The 27,746-nt window shown below is 37.9% G+C and overlaps 1 protein-coding gene across 2 annotated transcripts in view; it reads right to left on the reverse strand.

The window, feature by feature from the left end:
- LOC132392311 (uncharacterized) overlaps window positions 1-27,746 on the reverse strand; it is a 100,357-nt gene that overhangs the window by 18,853 nt on the left and 53,758 nt on the right. For both annotated transcript variants that reach the window (XM_059966134.1, XM_059966133.1), the window contains exons 3-4: window positions 17,775-17,863; window positions 7,095-7,302 (exon numbers count right to left, since the gene is read on the reverse strand). In XM_059966134.1, the coding sequence (XP_059822117.1) occupies window positions 7,095-7,302; window positions 17,775-17,863 (297 nt within the window). The remainder of the gene's footprint in view (window positions 1-7,094; window positions 7,303-17,774; window positions 17,864-27,746) is intronic.

Genomic DNA, 27,746 nt, shown 5'->3' on the forward strand with positions numbered 1-27,746 from the left:
GGTTATCATCTGATGATCTTTTGATATTGGATACTCCTATTACGGATGTAGAAATTAAGGGGGCTATTTCCTCAATGAATTCTGGGAAAGCACCGGGTCCAGATGGTTATACAGTTGAATTTTTTAAATTTTTTTCCGCTACTCTTTCCCCTTGGTTAGGTAAGGTTTTTGAGGAGGCCATTAGATTAGGGAATTTGCCACAATCTTTTTATAGAGCTTCCATTTCTCTAATATTGAAGAAAGATAAAGACCCTACTAATTGTGCTTCTTATAGACCTATATCTTTATTGAATGTAGACTCCAAGATTTTTTCTAAGTTACTGGCATCTAGATTGGAGAAGGTATTACCCAAAATTATTTCAGATGATCAAACTGGCTTTATTAAAAATCATTATTCTTTTTTTAACATTAGGAGATTGTTGAATATTGTTTATACTCCCTCACATGATACTTCAGAATGCGTGATTTCATTAGATGCGGAGAAAGCATTTGATAGAGTTGAATGGCCTTACTTATTTAATGTGTTGGAGAAGTTTAATTTTAGTCCGATATTTATATCATGGATTAAATTGATTTATCATACTCCAGTAGCCTCAGTGGTTACCAATAATCAAAGATCTCCCTTTTTTCGCCTATTTCGGGGCACTAGACAGGGATGTCCTCTTAGTCCATTACTATTTAACATTGCCTTAGAACCTTTGGCAATTACCATCAGACAATCACAGGATATTTTGGGTATTAATCGTGGGACAGATATTCATAAGTTATCTTTGTATGCAGATGATTTATTACTATTCATTTCTAACCCGGAGAAATCCATTCCAGCAGTTTTATCATTATTGGCTCAATTTAGTGAGTTTTCTGGGTATAAGTTAAATCTTAATAAAAGTGAATTGTTTCCATTGAATAAATGGGTCCCAATTTATGGAAATTTACCCTTTAAATTAGTTAACGACTCTTTTACTTATTTAGGGATCAAAATCACAAAAAACCATAAAGATTTATTTAGATTTAATTTTTTACCCTTAATTGATCAGATTAAAGGTTTGTTTACTAAGTGGTCACCTTTGTCTCTATCCCTAATAGGTAGGATTAATGCTATTAAGATGGTTATTTTACCTAAGTTTTTATATATTTTTCAAGCGATACCAATTTTTATCCCAAAATCTTTTTTTACTAATGTTGACTCTAAAATTTCTTCATATATATGGCAGTATAAAAATCCCAGGTTAGGTAAAACATATTTACAGAAGACAAAAAAGGAAGGCGGGTTAGCATTACCTAATTTCAGATTTTACTATTGGGCAGTTAATATTAGATATTTGTTATGTTGGTTGAAAGATGGGGGTGGATCTTTTGGCCCTTGTTGGGTGAGTTTAGAAACTAAATCGGTATCAGCTTATGCTTTGGGTTCTATTTTAGGGACTTCTCTCCCTTTTGCTCTTTCTAAATTGCCGAAACGAATTGACAACCCGATAGTTAAACATACATTGCGTATATGGTTTCAATTTCGGAGATTTTTTGGGTTGACTCAATTCGTTTTAAATAGTCCTATTGTATCTAATTGTTTTTTTCACCCTTCCATTATAGATCAAGCTTATTCAGCTTGGAAAACTAAGGGATTACTAAGATTTTCTGATTTATTTTTAGATAATTGTTTCATGTCTTTTGAACAATTATCCAACAAATATAACTTGCCGAGATTTCATTTTTTTAGATATTTACAGATTAGACATTTTTTAAGTTCTGTACTCTCTACGTTTCCAAATTTTGTGCCTTCAGATACTTTGGAGAGTTTATTTGAATTAGACCCTTTTCAAAAAGGGCTTATTTCAAAACTTTATAATATAATTATGAAGATACGTTCAGAGCCTCTTTATAAGACTAAACAGGATTGGGAAAGAGAGCTTAGTTTTAGTATTTCTAGTGAGAATTGGGATAGAATTCTTCAATTAGTTAATACATCATCGTTATGTGCCAAACATTCACTAATACAATTTAAGGTCGTACATAGGGCCCATATGTCCAAGGATAAATTAGCTCATTTTTACTCTCATATAAGTCCTATTTGTGATAGATGTCATTCTGAAATTGCGTCTTTAACTCACATGTTTTGGTCGTGTTCATTTTTGGAGAAATATTGGAAAGATATTTTTGATATTATTTCTGCGGTTTTGAATATTGATTTACAACCTCATCCTATTACCGCAATTTTTGGTTTACCAATGTTAGATTCACTGCATTTATCTTCTTTAGCCCGTCGAATGATTGCATTTCTAACTCTGATGGCTAGAAGATCTATATTGTTGAATTGGAAAGAAATTGACCCTCCCACTGTATTTAATTGGTTCTCTCAAACTATGTTATGTTTAAATTTAGAAAAAATTAGAAGTGGTACTTTTGAGACTTCTATTAAATTTGAAAAGTTATGGAGACCATTTATTCAACATTTTCATATGATGTAATATGACCCTGTGCCAAGTTCATTTGATTTCCCAGCTTTCAGCTTATGTATTTTGAGAGGACCGGAAGTGACGGCATTGATGAATACTTATTTTTGTGAGATATTATAAACAGCCCGTTTTTTTTTCCTTCTCTTTTGTTTTTTTTCTTTTATATTACTTATTAGTTATAGTTATTAGATTAGATTCTGCATTATATAAATTTTTTTTTTGTTTTTTTTCTTTCTTTTTTCTGTTTTTTTTATATTATACATTATGAAATATTTAGATTTACTATGTCCATACATATATCTTATGGCTTATGTCTTGGTAAACTCATTTATATTGTAACTATTATGTATGTTTTTTTTTCATATGTAATGGAATGTGTATGTTGGTAATTTCTTTATCAATATATCATCTGTATTCTGTCCATATTACTAATATTAATTAAAAGATTTAGAAAGAAAGAAAGAAGGTTCAGTCGTTAGGTGTTAATGCTGGAGTAATAAAATGGATTCAACAGTGGCTAGATGGGAGATGCCAGAGAGTAGTGGTGGATAATTGTTTATCGGGATGGAGGCCGGTGACTAGCGGGGTGCCTCAGGGATCTGTTTTGGGCCCAATGTTGTTTGTAATATACATAAATGATCTGGATGATGGGGTGGTAAATTGGATTAGTAAGTATGCCGATGATACTAAGGTAGGAGGTGTTGTGGATAATGAGGTGGGTTTTCAAAGCTTGCAGGGAGATTTATGCCGGTTAGAAGAATGGGCTGAACGGTGGCAGATGGAGTTTAATGCTGAGAAATGTGAGGTTCTACATTTTGGCAGGAATAATCCAAATAGAACATACAGGGTAAATGGTAGGGCATTGAGGAATGCAGAGGGACAGAGAGATCTAGGAATAACAGTGCATAGTTCCCTGAAGGTGGAGTCTCATGTAGATAGGGTGGTGAAGAAGGCTTTTGGAATGCTGGCCTTTATAAATCAAAGCATTGAGTACAGAAGTTGGGATGTAATGTTGAAATTGTACAAGGCATTGGTAAGTCCAAATTTGGAATATTGTGTGCAGTTCTGGTCACCGAATTATAAGAAAGATATCAATAAATTAGAGAGAGTGCAGAGACGATTTACTAGGATGTTACCTGGGTTTCAGCACTTAAGTTACAGAGAAAGGTTGAACAAGTTAGGTCTCTATTCATTGGAGCGTAGAAGGTTGAGGGGAGATTTGATCGAGGTATTTAAAATTTTGAGAGGGATAGATAGAGTTGACGTGAATAGGCTGTTTCCATTGAGAGTAGGGGAGATTCAAACGAGAGGACATGATTTGAGAGTTAGGGGGCAGAAGTTTAAGGGAAACACAAGGGGGTATTTCTTTACTCAGAGAGTGATAGCTGTGTGGAATGAGTTTCCTGTAGAAGTAGTAGAGGCCAGTTCAGTTGTGTCATTTAAGGTAAAATTGGATAGGTATATGGACAGGAAAGGAGTGGAGGGCTATGGGCTGAGTGCGGGTAGGTGGGACTAGGTGAGATTAAGAGTTCGGCACGGACTAGGAGGGCCAAGATGGCCTGTTTCCGTGCTGTGATTGTTATATGGTTATATGGTTATATGGTTAAACTGAGAAATTTATTACGTTTGCCTTATGAGGTTTTAAAACTTATGAAAGAGTAATTTCAAGAAAAAGTCGGTTCCATCTTGGGTACTAGCCTACAAACTACACAGAACATCTTCAAGGAGCGGTGTCTCAGAAAGGCAGCATCCATTATTAAGGACCTCCAGCACCCAGGGCATGCCCTTTTCTCATTGTTACCAGCAGGTAGGAGGTACAGAAGCCTGAAGGATTCTGTACCAGTGATTCCAGTGATTCAGGAATAGCTTCTTCCCCTCCGCCATCTGATTTCTAAATGGACATTGAACCTCACTTTTTTAGTATATACTCTTTCTGTTTTTTGCACAATTTTAATCTATTCAATATACATATACTGTAATTTATTCATTTATTTTCTTCTATTTTATGTATTGCATTGAACTGCTGCTGCTGTTAACTAATTTCACGACACATGCTGCTGATAATAAATCTGATTCCGATTCTGAAGAAAGGCAAGCTAAACTTAACTATTTTTTTCCAAGAAAGGTTGACTAAGAATTCATTCTCTATTCAAAAGAGCATTGACAATTATTTTTGGATTATTATATCTACAACTTGCATTCCATGAGCTCTACATATAATTATTTTTATGCAGGGGTTTCCTGAGACCTGAAAATTATTTTAAGGGTTCATCCAAGGCAAGAAGGTTGAGAAAGGCTGCCTTAGACCCTGGGACTCACACCTCCCTTTGCAAATAGCTCCCTGACTTCCTGACCAGCTGATCTCAATCAATAAGGATATGCAACATCTCCACCAACGATTATTCTCAACAATGGCACCGCACAAGGCTGCATCTTTAGCTCCCTACTCTTCTCAACTGTATGGACAGATTCTACTCCAACTCCATTTACAGGTTTGTGCTAGCACTGCAGTGGGTGTATCTCAAATACTAATGAGAGTAGGAAGGAGATATAGAGAGCCTAGTGGCATTATGTCATGACAACAGCCTTTCCCTCAATGTCAGCAAAACAAAAGATATGGTCATTGACTTCATATAGTTCATATGCTCCTGGCTACATCAACAGTGCTGAAGTTAACTGGGATGAAAGCCTGAAGCTTCCAGGAGTGAACATCACCCTTCCTCGACAACCACACTGACACCATGAAAAAGAAAGCTCACCTCTGCCTCTACTTCCTCAAGAGACTAAAGAAATTTGATATGTCCCCTTTGACTCTCACCATTTTTTGTCAATAAACCATTGAACTTTCTGGGGTGCACAACATACTGTAAATGCATCATGACTGTTTTACCAGTGACCGCAAGATATGACTGCAGACATAATTCAACACATAGCACTAGGCTCAAGAACAGCTTCTATCCCACTGTTAATCAAAGGCCCCACACACACTGTCTCTCTCCCCTCTGCCACTGGGGAGAAGATTCAAAAGCCTGAAAGCATATAACACCAGGCTCTAGGACATCTTCTACCTTGCTGTTTTAAGACAACTGAATGGATCCCTAGTACAGTAAGATAGACTCTTGACCTCACAATCTACCTCCTATGACCCTGCACCTTATTGTCTGCCCGCATGCACTTTTTCTATACCTGTAACACTTTATTCTGCACTCTGTTGTTTTACCATACTCTACCTGAATACACTGTTGTAATGATCTGTATAAATGTATGCAAATCAAACTTTTCACTGTACCTTTGGGACATGTGACAATAATAAACTGATTTACCAATTTACTTAACAGTTATTATCACAACTGTTTACAGAAACCTTACTGGACTCAAATTGGCTGCTGCATTTCCTTCATTGCAAGAGTGGATACAAAAGTATTTCATGTCATCCGATGTGGTAGTTGAATTAATAAGATTTGAGTTACTTTGCTGCAAGATGAAGAGTTTCCCATTCATCCTGTAGATAACTTACTCTTTAGTGAATAATTTGCTGGTGAGGTGCAATTTCTGGCAAGAAAGATTGAGATAGAATCTGGGCAACTGAGTCTCTAATGGACCATTAGTTAATATTATTGTTTATTTAAAACTGGAAGATACTTATAAAATGTTCTTTTTTCCTAACCATCTGCTTTATATAGATCCACATTCAAAATTAAATGTCATGTTACAGAAGACACACCTTTAAGGTCAGAAGAAGAAAGTTTAAAGCAAATTATTGGGGCAAATGGTGGAAGCCGATACAACAATAGTGTTTAAGCGGCTATTAAGATAGTCGCATAAATACGTGAGGAATGGATCGTTTATATGCAGAAGACAAATAGTTTAATTTAGCATACATTCAGCTCAGATATTGTGAGCTGAAGGACCTGTTCCTGTGCTGTACCTTTCCATTTTTTAAATCAGATCAGAAACAAACTGTGTGAAACAACACAGAAACAGGCCCCTCGGCCTATCTAGTCCATGGGAACTATTTAAACCTCCTAGTCCCACCGATCTGCACCTGGACCATAGTTTTCCATACCCCTCCCAAAATGAGTGAAATCTCTGAAACACCATTTCTAAGATGCTCGTGGTCCATGACGAGCTCTCAAAAGAAACATCACCCTGTGGGAAGCCAAATCAAAAACTGCAGAAGGTGGAAATCTGAAATAAAAAGAGACAGCATGCATGGAAAGTTACATTTCAAGCCAGAACAAAGTATATGGACTTTGCCTGGTATTACCACACAAAACATGATCAGAGATATAAGCCACCATTAGTACAAAATCATAACATGTCATTCTGAGTATTGAAATTTGCTTTATCTAATATGCTATTTCCAAGTGGCTGTACAGAGTCTTTGGATTGATTAACTCATAAAGAGGGAAGTGGTGGTAAATAGATTAAAATATTGTCAGCATGAATAAGTAAACTAGTTAAATGCAGCAAAAGCCAGATTCATATACAGTACGTCAATGCCTTTGATGAAATAGTTACAGTTCAAGGAAATCCAAAAGCAAAAACTAATTATTATTTCAAATTACTGTCTGCTGCTCTCATTTAGATTTTTTACATAAAACATGTGACAAATTATTTATAAGATTTGTTAAATGATACCTGGAAAGAGTTGTTCCACACTATAAACACCAGCTTAAATAGTGAACCTCTGGAAGCAATCTTTTCATACTTCTCACCCTGAAATCCCCAGCCATCAGGTCCGCGAGAATTAAAGATAATTTTTTCAAGTTCCTCTTTAAAACGGGGATTGAAATGGAATAAAATGTCAGCATCAGGATGGTCGCCCCTCTGAAAATTAACATCGAACCTAAAGGAAAGATATTTTTAATAAGGGATGGTGATGTTATTGTTACAAAGTATTGTAATAATACTGCAGTTACACCTTAAATACCTTAAATGATATGAACAAGGACATCTGAATAGTTTGTGGAAAACATACCACAGCTTCATTATTAGAAGTTCTATTACATGATACAAAGCTTTCACAGTTCACTTTTTCACTCATTATCTCATTATTGATTCTTAGTCAGGAACAGAAAATATTTACTATAAACGGCATAAACCTAAACAGCAAGACTGCTCAGGACAAACCTTTCCTATCATAAACTCCATCACAATGTGAGTTAAACATGCCCTATCCTTTTTCTAAAAGTGATTAGAAACAAACTCAATTACATTACCTAAAATTTAACTCAATCTCTTGCAGTCCTTCCACTCCAATCAAATGAATAAACACTGAATTAATGTCAGGTCTAATTTATGCAGATTTCTCAGAACTGCCAGAAAACAACCAAAAACTGGCATTTCATCTTGTGACTACAATTAGCAACTCACTAGCCTGGAAACATCAACAAGTTCAGGACTTGCACTCTCTTGTGAATGTTGAGCTTCTTGACAGATCTATGGGGAGAAGCCACAATTGCACATTGAAATTGCTGGCATTCTCAAGAAAATCTGGACCACAGATAGGGAAACAGTCAATATTCACTTTCATAAAGTCATCAACAATTACAACACAGAAACAGGCCCCTCGGCCTATCTAGTCCATGGGAACTATTTAAACTTCCTAGTCCCACCGATCTGCACCTGGGCCATAGTTCTCCATACCCCTCTCATCCATGTACTGCATCTATCTAAACCTCTTAAATGTTGAAATTGAAATTGTATCCAACACTTAAAAGGGCAGCTCGTTCACACTCTCACCACCCTCTGTGAAGTTTCTCCTCATGTTTCACTTAAACATTTCACCTTTCACTATGACCTCTAGTTGTAGTCTCACCCAAACACCATGAAAAAAGCCTGCTTACATTTATCCTATCCATACCCCTCAATTTTGTATATCTCTTACAAACCTCCCTTCAATCTTTCACATTCCAGGGAATAAAGTTCTAACCTATTCAATCTGTCCTTATAACGAAGGTCCTCCAGTTCCTTATTCTCTTGGTAGGTGAGTAAAACTGCAAACAATACTCCAAATTAAGCCTCACCGTCTTATACAACTTCAATATAAAATACCACCTCCTGTACTTAATTCTTTGATCTACTGAGGCCAATATGTGAAAAGCCTTATTGACGTATCTACTGGTGACACCACTTTCAAGAAATTATGAACCTGTATACCTCAGTGCACTACCGTTCACCATGTAAGACCTACCTGTCCCTCCCAAAATGCAACACCTCACACTTGTCTGCATCAAATTCCATCTGCCATTTTTCCAGCCCATTTTTCCACTGTAAGCTTTGATAGTCTTCCTCACTGTCCATACAGCTCCAATCATGGTGTCATCCGCAAATTTGCTAAACCACATTATCATCCAGGTCATTGATACAGATAATAAACAACAACAGACAGCACCAATCCCTGCTGCACTCCATTAATCACAGTCTTCCAGTCGGAGAGACAATCACCTAATACCACACTCTAGTTTCTCTCACAAAGCCAATATCTAATCCAATTTACTACCTTATCTTGAATGCCAGGGAACTGAACCTTCTTGACCAATGTTCCATGCTGGACCTTGTCAAATACCTTGCTGAAGGCAACATCCACTTCATCAACTTTCCCAGTAACTGCCTTGAAAGACTCTGTAAGATTGGTAAACATGACTTTACACACACAAAGCCATGCTAACTATCCCCAATCAATCCCAGTCTATCTAAATACTCATATGATCTGGTCCCTTAGAACAACCAATAATTTTCCCACTACTAATATCAGGCTCACCGGCCTATAATTTCCTGCCTATAATTCACTGGCCTATAATTTCAATATACCACAAAAATACAACAGCATCAGGATTATGCAATTCAAAATGAAAATCCAGAAACTATTACTGCTCCATGCTCCCCAAAGGATGTCCTTATTATAATCCCCCTTGTCATAATCTTCAGAAATCAATGAGCCTGTGAAAATTTGAAGTATATATGAGCTGTCTGCTGCAATAGTCCATGAAATATCGTACATTTTGGATAAAAACCAAGCTTATAGTTTTTTTTTTTTTTTACACAGAATTGTAAGTGCATGAAGTGCCAATGGTGGTGGTAGAGGCAGATACATTAGGGACATTTAAGAGACTCTTGGATACACTCATAGATGATAGAAAAACAGACTATTATGGGAGGGAAGGGTTAGATTGATCTTGGTGTAGGTTAAAGAGTCGGCACAATATCATTGGCCAAAGAGTCTGTACTATGCTGTACTGTTCCATGATCTATGTTCTTAACAATGCCTCTGGCTTTAAAGTATTATTTAATATATAGAGATTCTCCTGGTGTAATGCTGTGGTTAAGATTTCTACTGCTAATTCTGCGAGGTATTTCATTTAGTAGCTTTCTGAAAAAGGAGTGTGTCCTGCTGGTAGAATATCATGGTCTCAGCTAAAGATAAGTGGCAATGATGTTCAACTTAGGAATGTTATGTCAGCCAATCAGGATGGTGGATTTGAGAGAAGGTTCTAGAGAGAGCTGGGCAGAGAGAGGTTTGTGACAGGCACTAGTGGAGTTCATGGTCTTTTGATGGGAGATGTGGAGAAGAGATTAGGAGAGACGGCCATAGGATTTGACCCTCTAGGGAAACTCTGCTGGTGATTGCTAATGAGAATTCAGTGCCAGAACAGATATAACCAGCTTTTGGAAGATATGAACTCCAATGGTCCTGTGCACATTTAGACTGGTTTAACTGTAATGGGCCCTTTTATTTTTTCCTGCATTTTCTTTCTCTTAATAACTGTTTGATAGGACTGAAATTAGCAAGTATACTTTCTTTATAATTTTATGCAGTGCACAATCTGCTATTCCTTGTCGACTGATAATTGTGTATAGGCAGAACTAACACAGCATTTGCTCAAACCAAGGTTTCTTTTATCAGAATATCACTACATTCCTGTTTGGTTGAACCCCAAATCATTATGACCTTAGACATATATTGTTTATGAAAGGTGACCTTCTCACTGCTTAATCATGTGGCTGTTAGCAGCGCTAGCTAGCAAACCAAGTTTGCATGCAAGCCCAGTGAAGGGGCTACTTTTGTGGGGCTGGTCCGGAATTCACTGAATGCTGTGTAAGTACTGTTAAGAATTGATTAAGCGGTTTGTGTGTTTAAGTCTCTGTTTGAACTATTGTTGGGAAAGCGATTAAGGTACATTATTATGGATGCCGCAGGGATTAAGGTTTGGTGCAATTCAAAGAGAATACCCACAAATAATGGTTGTGTTTGAGCAGGGGTGGATATCTAAAGCCCTGAAGAACTGCTAAATTATAGAGTACTGAGTTCTGCAAGAGTATTAGGGAAAGTTACACTGGTTGAACAGTGGTTTGGTCAAATCAGCAGGTAAGGATATCACGTTAGTCCAGACTAACAGTGTCGTGACTGAAGTTGCGCTGCATGATAGGGTAGGGACACTTGGAGAGGTGGGACCATGAGCAGTCCATATTTTTAGAGAAAGGGGCATGTAACTGAGGGTGAAGACTTTAAAGACAAGTTGTTTTCATTTCTGTGAAGTGAGAGGAAGGAGCTGTCCGATGTGAAAGGTCTAAAAGGTCCAGCAGGTGATGAAAATTCTGTGCTGGTTTTGGCAATTACATCGCTGGTACATAAATGACAAAGTATACTGGCAGAGAGCCAAAGTTACCGTAGGCTGAGAATGTTCTCTGGAGTCAAGCTCACCCCCGATGAGAAGGAAGAATATGGGACTTGGGCAAAGCAGACATCTCAGTTACTGGATGAGTGGCAATGCACAGATAATGTGAAAAGACAGTGACTGGAGGAGAGTCTAAAAGGTCCAGTGGCTAAGGTGGTGAAGTCTCAAAGGGCGAAAACCTGTTGGTCATGACAGTAAGTTACGTGAAAGCAAAAGAAAACATTTTTGGCACAACAGACAGCCCAGCGGTAAAATAGCCCAACAGTTACTTAAAGAAAAGGAAGTCAGGAAATTTCAGAGAGTCCCTGTAAGGGAACGGCCTGGCATCTCGGAGAGAACATGTTCTAATCAGTGTATCAAGGAAACACTAGAGTGCAAACCGTATTCCTAAAGGTTTAGTACAACCAAGCTCAAGAGTATCCATACAAATTGAGGGCATTTATGCTAGAGCCATACTTGAAACAGGTTCTCAGGTTACTCTACTCTACAAATCCTGTTTCAAATTTGACACATTTACCATTGACATCCCTAGAAATTTGGAGCCTTAGTACTGATGATTACCCATAAGATGAAGCTGCCACTTTTGGAAGTCGATATTAGAGAAGCTGAGGCCCTTGATACATAAATATTGGTCTGTCTGGACCCAGTTGAAAAAGGTGAAGCTTCCATTATTGTGGCAACATATACTCCCATTATGAGAAGGCTCGTGGAAGCCTGAAAGGAGAGAAATGGAGAGAATTTTTTGAAAACCTTGTCTGTTCACCTGGTGTTCAGGGTTGTTTTTGAGAAGGTGCAAGATCCTCCTAAGCAGGATGATGAGCAAAAAGGAAGAACTCTGTGGTACACCCAACCCATGCCCTTCATGTTATGTTCTGAGGAAATAGCTAGAGTGATAGGAAACCCTAAATTCCCTGGAAGCCTGATTAGGCTGGCTGCCTAATTTCCTTGATTTGGAAACCAAGGCTGGACACATTAAAGTGGAAAGAGCTCACCGTATGCTGGCTCCAAAACCGGGCCCAGGCAATGCCCTCAATCTGTCCTTATGAGGTTCCATAATTTTGGTGATAAGCAAAGAGCGATGGAGGCTTCGAGATGCCACAGGACTGATGCCCAGGCTTTAACATATGAGGGATCCAAGCTTATGTTTTTTCAAGATTTTTCGGCAGCCATTATTCGGAAGCACAAGGAATACAACCAGGTAAAGAAGTGGCTGAGAGAATCTGGAATCCAGTACTTTATGCTGTACCCAGCAGCACTGAAAATCACCTACAACGGGACCACCAAGATATCTGATTCTCCTGACAAAGCCAAAACTTTTGTGGACTTGTTGGGCTAAAGAATATATACAGTATATTGTGTAGCCCTGGTTATGGACGATAATATACTCCACTGTTGCTTTATTTTACCTTTTCATTACTCAATGACAATTGATGGGTAAAGTGTTTGTTTTGATTAATACAGTTTCATTATTCATTTAAATTAGCAGTGCTGCTCCCGCCTGAAGGAGTTTAAGCATGATAGTAATAAATCAGTGGATTGATAAATTATGCCGTTTTCATTTTTGACTATGTTAAATACCATATTGGCAGTGGGGCAGAATACGGGGTGCTAGAAGGTTCAGACATCCCCTTTAGGTGTGGGGTAAGTCCTCTTGTTCAGCGCTGTTGGCACTTTGTTTTTTTTGTATGTTTTTTTAATTTACTTATTGCTGCTCAGCTGATCTTAAGTCGGGTTTCTTCTCCTCTGGAGTCAAATGATTGTTATGAAGGGTTATGACCAGTAATATATTAAAATTGTACACTTGGAGCATCAAGGTGAGGCATTTACCAATCAAGAGAAAGAAAATCCTACTAAACCTGAAAAAGGAAAGGGTGGATTTAGCCTTATTGCAGGAGACACATTTAAATGATAAACAACATCTAAAACTGCAACAGAGAGGATCTGATCAAGTCTATTTTTCATCTTTTAATACCAGGAGTTGGGCATGGTCATTTTAATTAGGAAGAACTTACCTTTTAAGTTATTAGACTGCATTAAGGATAAGTATGGAAGATTTGTGATTGTTAAAGCTTCAAATATATGGAGAGGAATATGGTATTCTCAATGCTTACTGCCCTCCAGTTCATCCCCTCAAATTTCTAATAGATGCTTTTTCCAAACTTACAAGCTTTTCAATACAAAACATTATTGTAGGTGGGGATTTTAATTGTCTCATGGACCCATTGATGGACAGAGTGCCTAGTGGTCCCCCACTGCTCTCCTCACAGTCCAAACAAATCATGGGCTTATGTAGAGAACTAGGATTTGTGGATGTCTGGAGGTTGTTACATCCCTCAAAGACTTCACATTTTTTCTAATCCACACAAGTGTTACATCAGGATAGACTTTTTTTCTGACCCACAAAACGCTCCTAGATTTAGTTGTATCCTGCACAATTGGAAATATCGCTATTTCTGACCATGCAGCAGTATATTCAAATATTAAGCCCAAAGATAATTCAGCAGTCTAGACATTGGAGGCTGAATCCTTTTATACTAAAAGATAATAAATTTATAGACTACTTCCGAATTCAAAACTTTCCTATCTATTAATTCCAAATCAGCTAGCAGTCCATCGATGCTCGAGGAAACTGCAAAGGCCTATGCAAGGGGATTAATTATCTCCTTCTCTGCTAGTAAGAAGCAACAAGCTGCGGAGCAGCAGTGCCTAGTGAAAGCAAGGCTTGCGGCAGCTGAAAATGATTCTGCAGCCAAGTTACAGAATAAACTCTTTACTTACACAAGCAGCCAAAAGAAAATTGACATTTGCTAAACAATGATTGAACATGGTGAAAAACCAGGTAGGTATTTTGGCTTATTTAGCTAGAAAGAAAAATGCTTCTCAGATTATTGCTTCAATTAGGGATGGGACAGGAGCCCTCACTAGTAATTCTAAAATGATTAATGTTGTGTTTAAGAATTTTTATTCTAAATTGTATCAATCTGAGCAATGTAATGATGGAAAATCTAGGATGGAGTCCTTTTTCAGGAATTTAGATCTCCTGGGCATTTCTTCTGAACAAGAGTCCCTCCTCAATGCTCCATTATCTATACATGAGATACAGGAAGCTGTGAGACAGCTCCAAAGTGGGAAGGCCCCTGGTCCTGATGGACTCACTAGTAAATTCTATAGAGTTCACAGGATTATTATCAGAGCCTATGCTAAACATGTTCAATCATGCATTTAATTGTGGTCTCCTCCCACCATCATTGAGAGAAGCTAATATCTCCCTAATTCTTAAGAAAGGGAAGAGCCCTGAAGATTGTGCCTCCTACCAGCCTATTTCATTGTTAAATGTTGACTTTAAAATCTTATCTAAAACCTTAGCATTGCGATTAGAAACTGTATTACCTTCTATCATAAAAGAGGATCAAACGGGTTTTGTAAAAGGCCATAAATCATCTAACAGTATCAAAAGATTTCTTAATGTGATTCAGGCATGTCAGCAACAGGCAGTGGATGGATGACTTGGTGGTTTCCTTAGATGCAGAAATGGCCTTTGATCATGTTGAATGGCCATATCTTTTTTTCACTTTGGAACGATTTGGCTTGGGCAATAATTTTATTAAGTGGGTGAAGGTTCTTTATAATGCAATTCTCACTAATAGTATTAGGTTGGATAATTTGAGTATTCTGAGGGGTAGCCGATAGGGCTGCCCTTTATTACACTACTTTTCACACAAGTGATCGAGCCACTGGCTGAGGCTATTTGGCCAGACCCCAAAATATCTGACTAAAGTCACAAAATATCTGACTAAAGTCACAAAATATCTGACTAAAGTCACAAAATATCTGACTAAAGTCACATAAAATTACATCGTATGCGGATGATGTTCTAATTTTCTTAACAAACCCTGCTATATCAGTGCACCACCCTATACAAGGCATCAATTCATTTATTTTCAGGTTATAAAATCAACTTTACTAAATCAGAGTAGGTACCTGACACTCAGGGTGTTTTCCCCTTTAAATGGTCGCAGACAGGTTTTGTTTACTTAGGCATATTTATCACACCTACGTTTGATCAACTGTTCATAGCTAACTTTACACAGTTATTTGACAAAATCAAACAGGATCTTGAGCGATGGAGCACTCTTCCCATTTCTTGGCTTGTCCAAATATCCTTGCTTAAAATAAACATTCTTCGTTGTCTGCTCTACCCAATACAAATGATTCCAGTCATTTTTACCCAACAAATACTTGCAAAAATAAATGGCTGGTTCATTTCTTTCATCTGGAACAAAATCAGACCCTATATTAAAATGTCTAAGTTACAGCTTCCCAGTAGTCTAGTGGGGTGTCGATTTTCCAGACATCAAAAAATATCAATTAAGTTCCTTTTTATCTTATGTGGTTGACTGGGTTTGCAGGGACTGCTCCTCAATCTGGCTAGACATTGAAGCTTCACAAGCAAAATGCCCTCTCATCAATTTGCTTTTCTTCAATAAGTTAAGGAATTTTCTTCAATAAGTTAAGGAATTTAGTTAAGGAATACTGTCGTAATCCAATGACAATTAATACAATCAAGGCTTGAGGGCGAGCAACAAATTGAGGGCAACACAGCAAAAATATCACCCTTCACTCCCAATAACCAACAGTCCAGATTTTCAGCCTGGCATAATGGATTCTGGATTTAAACTTTGGACTTCTAAGGGTATTTTCCATCTAGACTTATTTGATGAAGGAACAATTTGACTTTTTGTCAAATAGTACAGAAATTTAACATACCCAACAAGGATCATTTTTGTTTCTTTCAGGTAAGAGATTATATACAGAAAAAAACATCATTGTTAACTGATTTCTATAGTTCTGACATAGAAAAGAGGGTGTTTTGTTCTAAGGGTGAAGTCTCCATTAGTACTTTTTACAGCATCCTGAGGGAATGTTCTTGTGGAGAAGCTGAGCAGCTGGGAAGGGTCTGGGAGGAAGAGCTGGGAGCAGAAATTACAGCTGAAACATGAGAAGACATCTATGATAATGCAAAGAAAATTTCAGTTTGTAAAGCATTGCAACTCAAAATTCTGCATAGAGCCCATCTGACTCCAGATCATCTCTCAAAATTTAAGATGGGTGTTTCTCTAATGTGTTCTAAATGTAAAGTAAATAATGGAACTTTCACCCATTGTTTTGGACTTGTCCCAAACTTCAGGCATACCGGAGTGATATTTTGGGTGAAATGGAAAAGATTATGAAGATGGTGCTTGAACTGGTAATCCAGTGTCTTTTCTCTTAGGCTTACACAGCAGTCGTATTATTAATGCACATCAGAAAAAACTTCTTAACATCCTGACTTTTTGTGCGAGGAAGAACATTTTACTTTATTGGATATCCAATAAGGCCCCTGGAATTAATGGTTGCCATAAATTAATCAGGGAATACATTCCTTTGGACTTTTTGACATGTATGGTACACTCAAAAACAAAATAGTTTTCATAAAACATACAGTATGTAGATGTAAACCTGTCTGCTATACTATAGGATGTTGTGGTAATGTTGTGGTAATGTCTGCACTTTGATGGAAGTGTTCTGATAGCTGATATCCATGAGGGGAAGAAATGTAAATGTATCTGGAAATTTAAAGTTTTATTATGCTGAGCAAAAAAAATTTAAATAGCAAAAGTGAAAATAATTATTTCAGACCTCTTATTTAGTTGTGGTTCATGCATGATTAGATTTGGGGCATTGTTAGTTAATATCTGATAGGTGAAAATGATTGTAAGAATGAATTCTTAGGTCTTGTATCTGTTTTGGTAGCAGATAATGGCTCATTCTGAGATAAACCAGGGAAGATAAGAAAGTAATTGGCAGATGAACAGAAAGAAATGTATGAAAACAAGGGTATGGAGGAATGGGGGAAGGAAGCCACATTGGCAGCTGCATGAATAAAGTTAATTTTAGGGAGCGTTGAAGTATAAATGTTTGAACTTGGGAATTTATGGGTCGACAAATCTTGGTGATAATTTTTCACTGTAACTGAAAAATACATTATTAATATATTGTTGTTTCAGATTATTCTTCCTCTTCTATCCCAAATCACTGGATTTTCAAGACAGGGTCCTATTCAGGCCTTTTCCCTCTGAATCATATCTTTATGCTTGAGCACAAAAAGCCTAAGATTTTTTTCCCAGCCAAATGTTGAGGGACCACTACAAGTCCCTACCATCTGGAATGATGTGTTAAAATAAGGTCCCAACTGCCATCTTGGGTGGACATAAAAGTGCTTTCAAAAGTTGTCTGCTGTGGTTCCTATACTGTAACAGTTACAACTGTTCCAAAGTACTTCATTGGCAGTAAAGTGTTTTAGTCACTGCAATTTTTTGTTCCTATGTATTGTCGGTTCTAAGACTTCTAAAACCCATCAATAAACAGCTGTAAATATCTAAATTCTAATCAATGCAACTAACAACTTGAGCAATGACTTAACAACTTAAGTCATTGCTCAAGTTATTAGTTGCATTAAGTGTTCCCAATTTACCGAATATATTTCAGATACAAAATAACTTTATTAACAAAATCAAGAAGGTGCATGGAAATATCTTGAACCTGCATGATTTTAACAACTCATTAGAAAAAAGTACAAACAAAACAATGGTCACATTACCTCAGAGGGTCATCAGTCAACTTTCCTTTAATAACAACTATTGATTCTTCACTTAATTCTTCACCAAATTTTGCAGTACAAGGAACAATCTAAAACATAAAATAGCCACATGTAAACTGAATCACAAGGAAAAATAACAACTATACCACTATCTAATCTATAACAAGTTTTTGGTAGTCCCTGGGTTGCACTATATCTAGTGCTAGTAATATACAGTGCCTTCAGAAAGTATTCACAACCCTTGGAAGATTTCAAGTTTTATTGTTTTACAGCATTGAATTACAATGGATTTAATTTGGCTTTAATGGCACTAATAACAGAAAAAGACTCTTTCCTGTCAAATTGAAAACAGTCTCTACCAAATGTTCCAAATTAATTACAAATATAAAATACAAATTAATTGATTGCATAAGTATTCCCCCCCCCCCCCAATATGACACACAAAATCATCACTGGTGCAGCCAATTGGTTTTAGAAGTCATATAACTAGTTAAACCAAGATGGTTTTGGAGACCTGTGTGCAGTGAAGGTGTTTCAAATGATTGTAGTAAAAATACACCTGTATCTGGAAGGTCCAACTGCTGTTGAGTCAGTATCATGGCAAAAACTACACCATGATAATGGAATTGATGACTTTGTGACAAAGTTTGTAGATGATACAAAGACAGGTGGAGGGGTAGGTAGTGCTGAGGAAGCAATGAAATTGCAGTAGGACTTAAACAAATTTGAAAATGGCAGATGGAATACAGTGTTGGGAAATGTATGATAATGTATTTTGGTAAAAAGAAACGGCAGTGCAGACTATTGCCTAAATTAGAAGATTCAAACAGAGGTACTTAGGAGTCCATGTGCAAGGTTATTTTACAGGTTAAGTCTAAAGTAAAGAAGTCAAATGCAATGTTGGCATTTATTTCAAGGGAAACAGAATATAAAAGCAAGGAGATAATGTTGAGGTTTTATAAGACACAAGTCAAGCCAACAGTTTTGGACTCCATATCTCAGAAAGGATGTGTTGTCATTTGAGAGTGTCTAGAGAAGGTTCACGAGGATGATTCCAGGAATGAAGAGGTTAACATATGAGAAGTGATCAGTGACTCTGGGTCTGTACTTACTGGATTTAAGAAGAATGCATGGGGATCTTGATTGAAAGGGACTAGATAGGGCGGATGTGGAGAGCATGTTTCTTATGGTGGGGGGGGGGGGTATCCAGAACTAGCTGGCACAGCATCAAATTTGAGGGGCAATCTTTAGAACAGAGATAAGGAAGAATTTTTTTTAGCCAGAGTAGTGAATCTGTGGAATGCTCTGCCACAGACTGTGGTGTAGGCCAAGTCCATGGGTATATTTAAGGCGGAAGTTGATCATTTCCTAATCCGTCAGAGCATCAAAGGATATGGCGAGAAGGCAGGTGTAAGGGGTTGAGTGGGATCCAGGATCAGCCATGATGGAATGATGAAGCAGACCCAATGGGCTGAATGGCCTAATTCTGCTCCTATGTGTTATGGTCTTTTGAAGTCAAAACACCACACATCATCAAAAACACACCATCCCTATTGTGAAGCATGGTGGTAGCTGCATCACTCTGTGGAGATGCTTCATTGTAGCAGGCCCTGGAAAACTTGTGAAGGTAGAGGCTAAAACGAATGCAGCAAAATAACAGGAAATCCTGGAGGAAAGGCTGATACAGTCTACAAGAGAATTTTGACTTGGAAGATTTGTTTTCCAGCAAGACAAGAACCCAAAGCTACACAGGAATAGCTTAAAAACAACAGAGTTTACGTCCTGGAGTGGCCAAGTCAGAGTCCAGACCTCAATCCAATTGAGAATTTGTGGTTGGACTTGAAAAGGGCTGTTCACTCACGATCCCTATGCTTGAGCAGTTTTGTAAAGAATGGGGAAAAACTGCAGTGTCCAGATGTGCAAAACTGATAGAGACCTATCCACACAGACTCAAAGCTATAATTACTGCCATAGGTACATCTACTAAATACTGACTTGAAGGGGGTGAGTAATTATGAAATCAATTATTTTGTGATTAATAATTCTAATAAGTTTAGATCATTTTGTAGAAATTTCTTTACACTTTGACATGAAAAAGTCTTTTCTGTTGAACAGTGTCAAAAAAAGCCAAATTAAATCCCAAACAAGAGAAAATCTGAAAATGCTGGAAATCCAAGTAACACACACAAAACACAAAATGTTGGAGGAACTCCAGGCAGCAACTATGGAAAAGAGTACAATTGACGTTTGGGGCCCAGACCCTTCAGCAGGACTGGAGAGAAAACAAAGATGAATAGAGTTAAAAGGTGGGGGGAGGGGAGGGAGAAACACAAAGCAATAGGTGAAACCAGGAGGGGGAGGGGTGAAGTAAAGTGCTGGGAAGTTGATTCTGAAAGAGATACAGGGATGGAGAAGGGGGAATCTAATATGAGAGGATAGAAGTCCATGGAAGAAAGAAAAGGGGGGAGGAGCAACAGAGGAAGGCGATGGGCAGGCAAGGAGATGAGAGAAGGAAAAGGGAATGGGGACTACAAGAAGTTCAAGAAATCAATGCTCATGGCATCAGGTTAGGGGATACCCAGACAGAATAAGGTGTTGTTCCTCCAAAATGAATGCAGCCTCATGTGTAGAGGCTGCCATGGATAGACATATCAGAATGGAAATGGTAAATGGAATTAAAATGGGTAGCCAGAGAGATCCTGTTTTTTCTGGAGGCACACAAACACTGGGGGAACTCAGCAGGCCAGGCAGCATCTATGGAACACATGAAATGCTGGAGGAACTCAAAAGCCAGAAAAAGCGGGATCTCCCAGTGGTCACCCCTTTTAATTCCACTTCCCCTTCCCATATGTCTATCCACGGGCTCCCCTACTGTCGCCATGAGGAACAACACCTTATATTCCAACCTGATGGCGCGAACATCGATTTCTTGAACTTCCGGAAATGCCCCCCCCCCCCACCATTCCTCATTCCCACTTCCCTCTCTCACCTTCTCCTTGCCTGCCCATCGCCTCCCTCTGGTGCTCCTCTCCCCTTTTCTTTCTTTCATGGACTTCTATCCTCACCTATTAGATTCTCCTTCTCCAGCTCTATTATCTCTTTCATCAATCAACTTCCCAGCTCTTTACTTCACCTCTACCCCTCCTGGTTTCACCTATCACCTTGTTTCTCACTCCCCTTGCCCAATGTGGTGAACTATGTGCCTGTCTGGACACGCCCCCTGCTGACTGCTCCTGTGGCTCCTCCCACAGGCCCCTGTATAAAGGCGATCTGAGGCCTGACGCTCGGCCTCAGTCTCCAGGTCATAGTATGATGGACACTCACTCCTGGTTCCTTCTTCCAGTCAATAAAAGCCGATATCTCGCCTTACGTCTCAGTGTGAGTTATTGATGGTGCATCACCCACCTTTTAACTCTACTCCTCATCTTTATTTTTCCAATTCTGCTGAAGGGTCTCAGCCAGAAACAATGATTTACTCTTTTCCATAGATGCTGCCTGGCCCGCTGCGTTCCTCCAGCATTTTGTGCATGTTACCAAATTAAATCCACTGTGATTCAAATAAAATCATAAGATATGAAAGCTTATGGGGGGGGGGGGGGGGTTCAGAAATACTTTTTACATTCCCGCTATATATCCTTCCCAGGTTATGGAAGATTCTGATCCTGAGGACTGTTTGTAGCAATGAACCGTTTTCCCCAAACAGCAGAAGACGTCTGCAGAGGTGTATTTTTTTCTCTTAGATTTATATAGTCTGAAGAAGCATTTTAGATCTCATTTTGCCATTCTTAGCAAAAATTAGATAACATTAACAAATTCAGCTTGACAAACATGAGAAAATCTGCAGATACTGAAAGTCTGAACAACACACACAAAATGCTGGAGGAACTCAACATGCCAAGTAGCATCTATGGAACAGAGTAAACAGTCAATGTTTCGGGCTGAGACCCTTCATCAGGACTTTGAGGCCATTTCAGGTTCAGGTAAAATGACTATTTCACTTTTAAAAGCTTTTACTGTAGATGAAATTTTAAATGCTAATGACAGTTTTAAATGTCAGCTAAAATGTATTCTTCTCAGTTTTGATGTGGTTAAATTCCAGCTAGTGTGAGAACATTAGCAACAGAGAGCAAATAAATTCTGCGGTCTCTCAAATACTTGTTTGTATGTGTGGTTACATATGTTGAACACTTGTAAGCTAGGGAGGACATGGTATTAAACAGTACTGAAAAAAATCCACATATTCTACAGTTCCTTTCAAAGCAAATAGGCAATATATGAAGTGGAAACAGTGGAACAGATTCATAAAACAAGCATAATGGGTAGATTAGTTTCTGATTTGTATAATTGTATGATTTTTATTCACATAATGATAAATACTAAAATATACTATTTCTTTCAGAAGTTCTTTATTTCATATGCAAGTTAGAATAATAGTGATTTCATACTATAGTCAGACATCTGAGTTTAAGATTACAGTTCTGCTTTCAATACTATTAATTCAAGCAACCTCATTACTGAACTCTGGATGTTGGGAGTTAAAAGCCTCCTTCTGCAACTGGATCCTTCCTGACTAACAGATCACAATCAGTAAGGACAGGCAGTTAACACTTCCGCCACAATTATTCTAAACATTGGTGCTCCACAAGGCTGCGTTCTCAGCCCCCTACTCTACTCCCTGTACACTCATGACTGTGTGATCAGATTCTGCTCAAAGTCCATCGACAAGTTTGTAGATGCACTGTACTGGGCCATATTTCAAACAATGATGAGGAGTTGGAGTATAGGAAGGAGAAAGAGATCTTAATGATATAGTGGCATAACAACAAATTACCCTCAATATCAATTTAAAAAGTCATTATTTTGTTTTGTAATTTCAAAACATTAAACTAATTCAAAGGAAGACATGGGAGTCTGAAATGAGAGTCTAACTTACGTTTAAGCAAGGCATGCACGTATCACATGGTAGCATGATGACATATGCAATTCACATAGCTTTATATACAACACATAATTAATTATTTGAACAAGAATACTTAATCAAATAATATATATATACAAGAGGCAACTACAAACATGAAGGCCAGAGGGTTGCACATCAGCGTGATCAAACCGAGGGAAAGCCTGGCTGAGCAGTTATTCTGCTCTGATGGGGAAATACTGAGAGAATCGAGAAAGCAGGGGACTGGAGGAGGACGAGAGAAATATATTAGGAAGAGACTGGGATTTTTCCGAATACAGCCCTCACCCCCTCCAGAAGAGCCATAAGGTTTGGCTAACTTTAAAAGTGTTGAGAAGCTAAACAGAAGCAAAAATAGGCAGTGATGTACCTATCTCAAGAAATGCTTATTATAATACGGATTTTATATTAATTACTCAATTATTCTTTTTTATTCATTCATTCACTCCTTTTTCCTCACCTAAATGAGAATATATACATGGGAGGAATACATGGGAAAATCTTTTCTGTGTAATGCATATAGATATGTTCACTTACTTTATGGGTACTGCAATGGGGGCCCTCAACTCACAGGTAGGAGGAGCTATCCCCCACAGCTAGACGTTTTCTCTAGCTCAATCCAGGGTCATCTACTAGAGACCTCAGCCTTGGAATCACACCTTCGTTGCCTTTTTTTTATTATTCACATTTCTTGGTTCTTAATTGTTCAGGGAGTAGATCAATTAAGTTTTACTCTAATGATTAGAATGGTATGTCGACAGATAAATAAACATGGCTAAGGACAAGGTAAAGTTCATTTCTTTTAATGTCAATGGGCTGTTAAATCCAATCAAACGTAGTAGAATTCTATCCAAAATGAAAAAAGAACAAGCCCATGTAGTATATTTACAGGAAACTCATTTGAGTAATAATGAGCATGGAAAACTAAAGAGAATGGGTTTTCCTCCTCATATAAACCAGGACATAGGAGAGGAGTTGCTATTCTTATCTCAAACAAGCTAAATTTTGAAAAAGTATCGAAATGAGAGATAAGGAGGGCAGATATATTCTGGTAAGGGGGAATATAGACGGATATTCAGTTACTCTATTGAATATATACACACCCCCAGGAAGTGTTATTAGTTTCTTTCAGAAAATTACTAATATTATGGTAATGGAAACAGAAGGTCTCCTGATATGTGGGGGAGACTTAAATTTACAATTACAACCAAAGTTAGACTCTTCCAATAGAAAAACCTATGGAACAAAATCCTTACATAAGGAAGTTACTACAGGTTTTGAGGATGTTGGTCTAATTGATAAATGGAGGGACCTTTTCCCCATCAGGATTACATTCATTATTCTGCACCCCCCCACCCCCCCCCCCATTCTGTATATACAAGAATAGACTAGTTGATAACTTTTGGAAAAGACAAAGACAAAATAAACACCTGTGGAATTGGGACAACAGATGTAAGTGACCTTGCACCTATATATTTATGTTGATTTTGACCTACAACCAAAGAATACTATTTGGAAATTAAATTCAAGTCTACTCAATGATCCCTACTTTAAGGAACAAATTTAAAAAGAAATTTGTCTTTACTTAGAATTCAATGATAATGGAGAGGTTTCACCGCCCATTCTATGGGATACTCTAAAAGCTGTTTTAAGAAGGAAAATTATAGCGATATCTTCATATAAGAAAAAAACAAGGAATGAAACATTAGAGGAATTACAAAATAGGCTGAAGGAACTAGAAAAAGAACACAAATTGAATTTGGCACAGGATACATTAGAGGAAATTTAAAAAATTAATTAAATTAATAGTTTGGCTACCCAAGAAATCAGGAAAAATTTAATGTTACTGAAACAGAGACATTATGAAAGTGGACCCAAGTCTACGAAAATACTGGTGTGGAAACTGAAAAAAAAGATAGCAGAAAATACAAATCATAGAATTAGGAATCCAAAAACAAAAATGTTAGAAAATAAGCTAAGTGAAAGTCAAGATATGTTAATAGGATGGTTAAAAATGTAACCAAGGCAAGAACGTGTTTCATCAAGCTAGTTAGAAAAGCATATAATTCAGATAATGGTAGTAGATTCATTCCAAGCATGTATAAGGGTTTGTCAAATCTTAAAACACATTCGACTTCATAAATTAAAACAAAATGGGAGAAGGAAGGAGGAATAATTATCTGAGGAAGAATGGACAATAATATGGAGGTATCAATGGAAGTGTACCAGTTCACAGAAATGGAGGGAGTTCAGATGGAAAAACTTGCTAATATATTTTATTACACAGTCTCAGAAATCCCATTATGATAGTAACCTCCCTGTTTGCTAGAGAAATTGTGGAAATCAAAATGCAAACCATCTTATTTTCTGGGAATGCCCTGTTATCAAAGACTATTAGAGTGGGATACACAGTGTCCCACAAGACATCTTTAAATGTGAAATACCCTTAGAAAGTAAGACCATATATTTTGAGTATATACCTCAAGAATGGTTGAAAAGAGATAAATATTTAATGAATATACTGTCGGTGGCTGGTTACTAGGAAATGGTTATTACAGAAGAGCCCAACCTTAAATGCATGGATGGAAATTACAATGGACATTTACAAAAGGGAGAAGATAACAGTATCTCTTAATCATAAGTTGAAACAATTTGATTCATACTGGGGAAAAATGGTTTAACGACTTAAGACCTTATAGGCCTAATTTTATTCTCACAAATCAATGAATACGTTGTAAGAAAAAGATCACTCCCTACTTGTACATAGTTTTCTCCTTTCGCTTGTTCTTTCTTTCCTCTCTTTTCTAAGTATATACCTCAGATTAATATTATGCGGAGATTTGTGGCATATATGACTATATGATATATAAGTACAATACCTGAAATACATCTTATGGAAATGATGATGAACTTGAATAAAAAATCAATTACAAAAAAAATAAGCTTATAGTAGTGAATAAAGCCCTTTGTAAGTGGTTATGATAAGAGGCACATTGAACTCCTTCCACCTCCATCTGCAATTAGCCTCAGCTGTCCACTTTGCAGATATGTTTTCCACCAGAGAGGCTTGCAAAGATATCCTCTATCCCGAGCAATTTTGTATGACTGTAGCAGCTGAGCCAGTGTCCAATTCCATTTTAATTAATTTGCCATTCACTTCTGGTGTAAGCTGTATTGTTTATCTATTCACAAACAAGAGAAAAATCGGCAGATGCTGGAAATCCAAGCAACACACACAAAATCCTTAAGGAACTCAGCAGGCCAAGCAGCATCTACAGAAAAGAGTAGTCAACATTTAAGGCAAAGAGGCATCATGACTGGAGAAAAAAATATGGAGTCAGGTTTAGAAGGTGAGGGGAGGGAATAAACACAAGGTGATAGGTGATACCAGAAATATGGGGGGGGGGGAGGGGAGAAGGGTGAAGAGCTGGGAAGTTGATTCGTGAAAGAGATACAGGGCTGGAGAAGGGGTGATCTGCTACAAGTGGACAGAAGACCATGGAAGAAATAAAAGGGTGAGGGGCACCAAAGGAAGGTGCTAAGGAGATAGGGTGAGAGAAGAAAGTGGGTATGGGGAATGGTGAAAGGGAGGTGGGACATTACCAGAAGTTGAAGAAATCGATGTTCATGCAAATCCTTATTGTCCATCTGGGTAGCCTCCAACCTGATGGTATGAACACTGATTTCTCAAATTTCCAGCAATGCCCCGCCACCCCCACTTCACCATTCCCCATTCCTCTCTCTCATCTCATCTCCTTACTTGCCCAAGATCAGCCACTGGTGCTTCTCCCCCTTTTCTTTCTTTCTTCCTTGGCCTTCTATCCTCTCCTATCAGATTTCCACCTCCAGCCTGTAAGTGAGGTGGGTAATGTATCCAAGGGAATGTGCTAGAGGAGCCTCAGTATGTGTCTAGACTGAATGTTTTCTGTGGTGCATCAATAAAAGTTGGTAAGAGTTGATGGAGACTACCAATTTCTTTACCCTCCTGAGGAAAGTAGAGGCTTTGATGAGCTTCCTTGTCTATATCAACATTGTTCTTGTCTGTAACATCAACATCTATCTCCTTTATCATAGCACTGGAGAGGGATAGGAACAAAGAAGTTAGGAAAGCATTTAAATAGAGTAAGGGGAACTATGAGGCTACCAGGTAGGAACTTGGAAGCATAAATTGGGAACAGATGTTCTCAGGGAAATGTACAGAAAGAAATGTGGCAAATGTTCAGGGAATATTTGCGTGGAGTTCTGCAATAGGTACAATCCAATTAGATAGGGAAAGGATGATAGGGTACAGGAACCGTGGTGTACAAAGGCTGTTGTAAACCTAGTCAAGAAGGAGCTTATGAAAGGTTCAAAAATCTAGGTAATGATAGAGATCTAGAAGATTATGAAGCTAGCAGGAAGGAGCTTAAGAAAGAAATTAGGAAAAGGCCATGAGAAGGCCTTGGTGGATAGGATTAAGGAAGACCGCAAGGCATTCTACAAGTATGTGAAGAGCAAGAGGGTTAGAAGTGAGAGAATAGGACCAATCAAGTGTGACAGTGGAAAAGTGTGAATGGAACCAGAGGAGATAGCAGAGGTACTTAATGAGTACTTTGCTTCAGTATTCACTACAGAAAAAGATCTTGGTGATTACAGTGGATTATGTATTCACTGTATTATGAATTACAGTGGACTGAAAAGCTTGATCATGTAGATATTAAGAAAGAGGATATGTTGGAGCTTTTGGAAAGCATCAAGTTGGATAAGTCACTGGGAGCAGACGACTTGTATCCCAGGCTACTGTGGGAGGCAAGGGAGGAGATTGCTGAGCCTCTGGCGATTATCTTTGCATCATCAATAGGGACAGGAGAAGTTCCAAAAGATTGGAGGGTTGCAGATGTTGTTCACTTATTCAAGAAAAGGTGTAGAGTAAGCCCAGGAAATTATAGACCAGTGAGTCTTACTCAGTGGTTGGTAAGCTGATGGAGAAGATCCTGAGAGGCAGAATTTATGAATATTTGGAGAGGCATAATATG

This window comes from Hypanus sabinus, chromosome 4 (genome assembly GCF_030144855.1).
Source record: "Hypanus sabinus isolate sHypSab1 chromosome 4, sHypSab1.hap1, whole genome shotgun sequence".
In the NCBI taxonomy this organism is placed as follows: domain Eukaryota; kingdom Metazoa; phylum Chordata; class Chondrichthyes; order Myliobatiformes; family Dasyatidae; genus Hypanus; species Hypanus sabinus.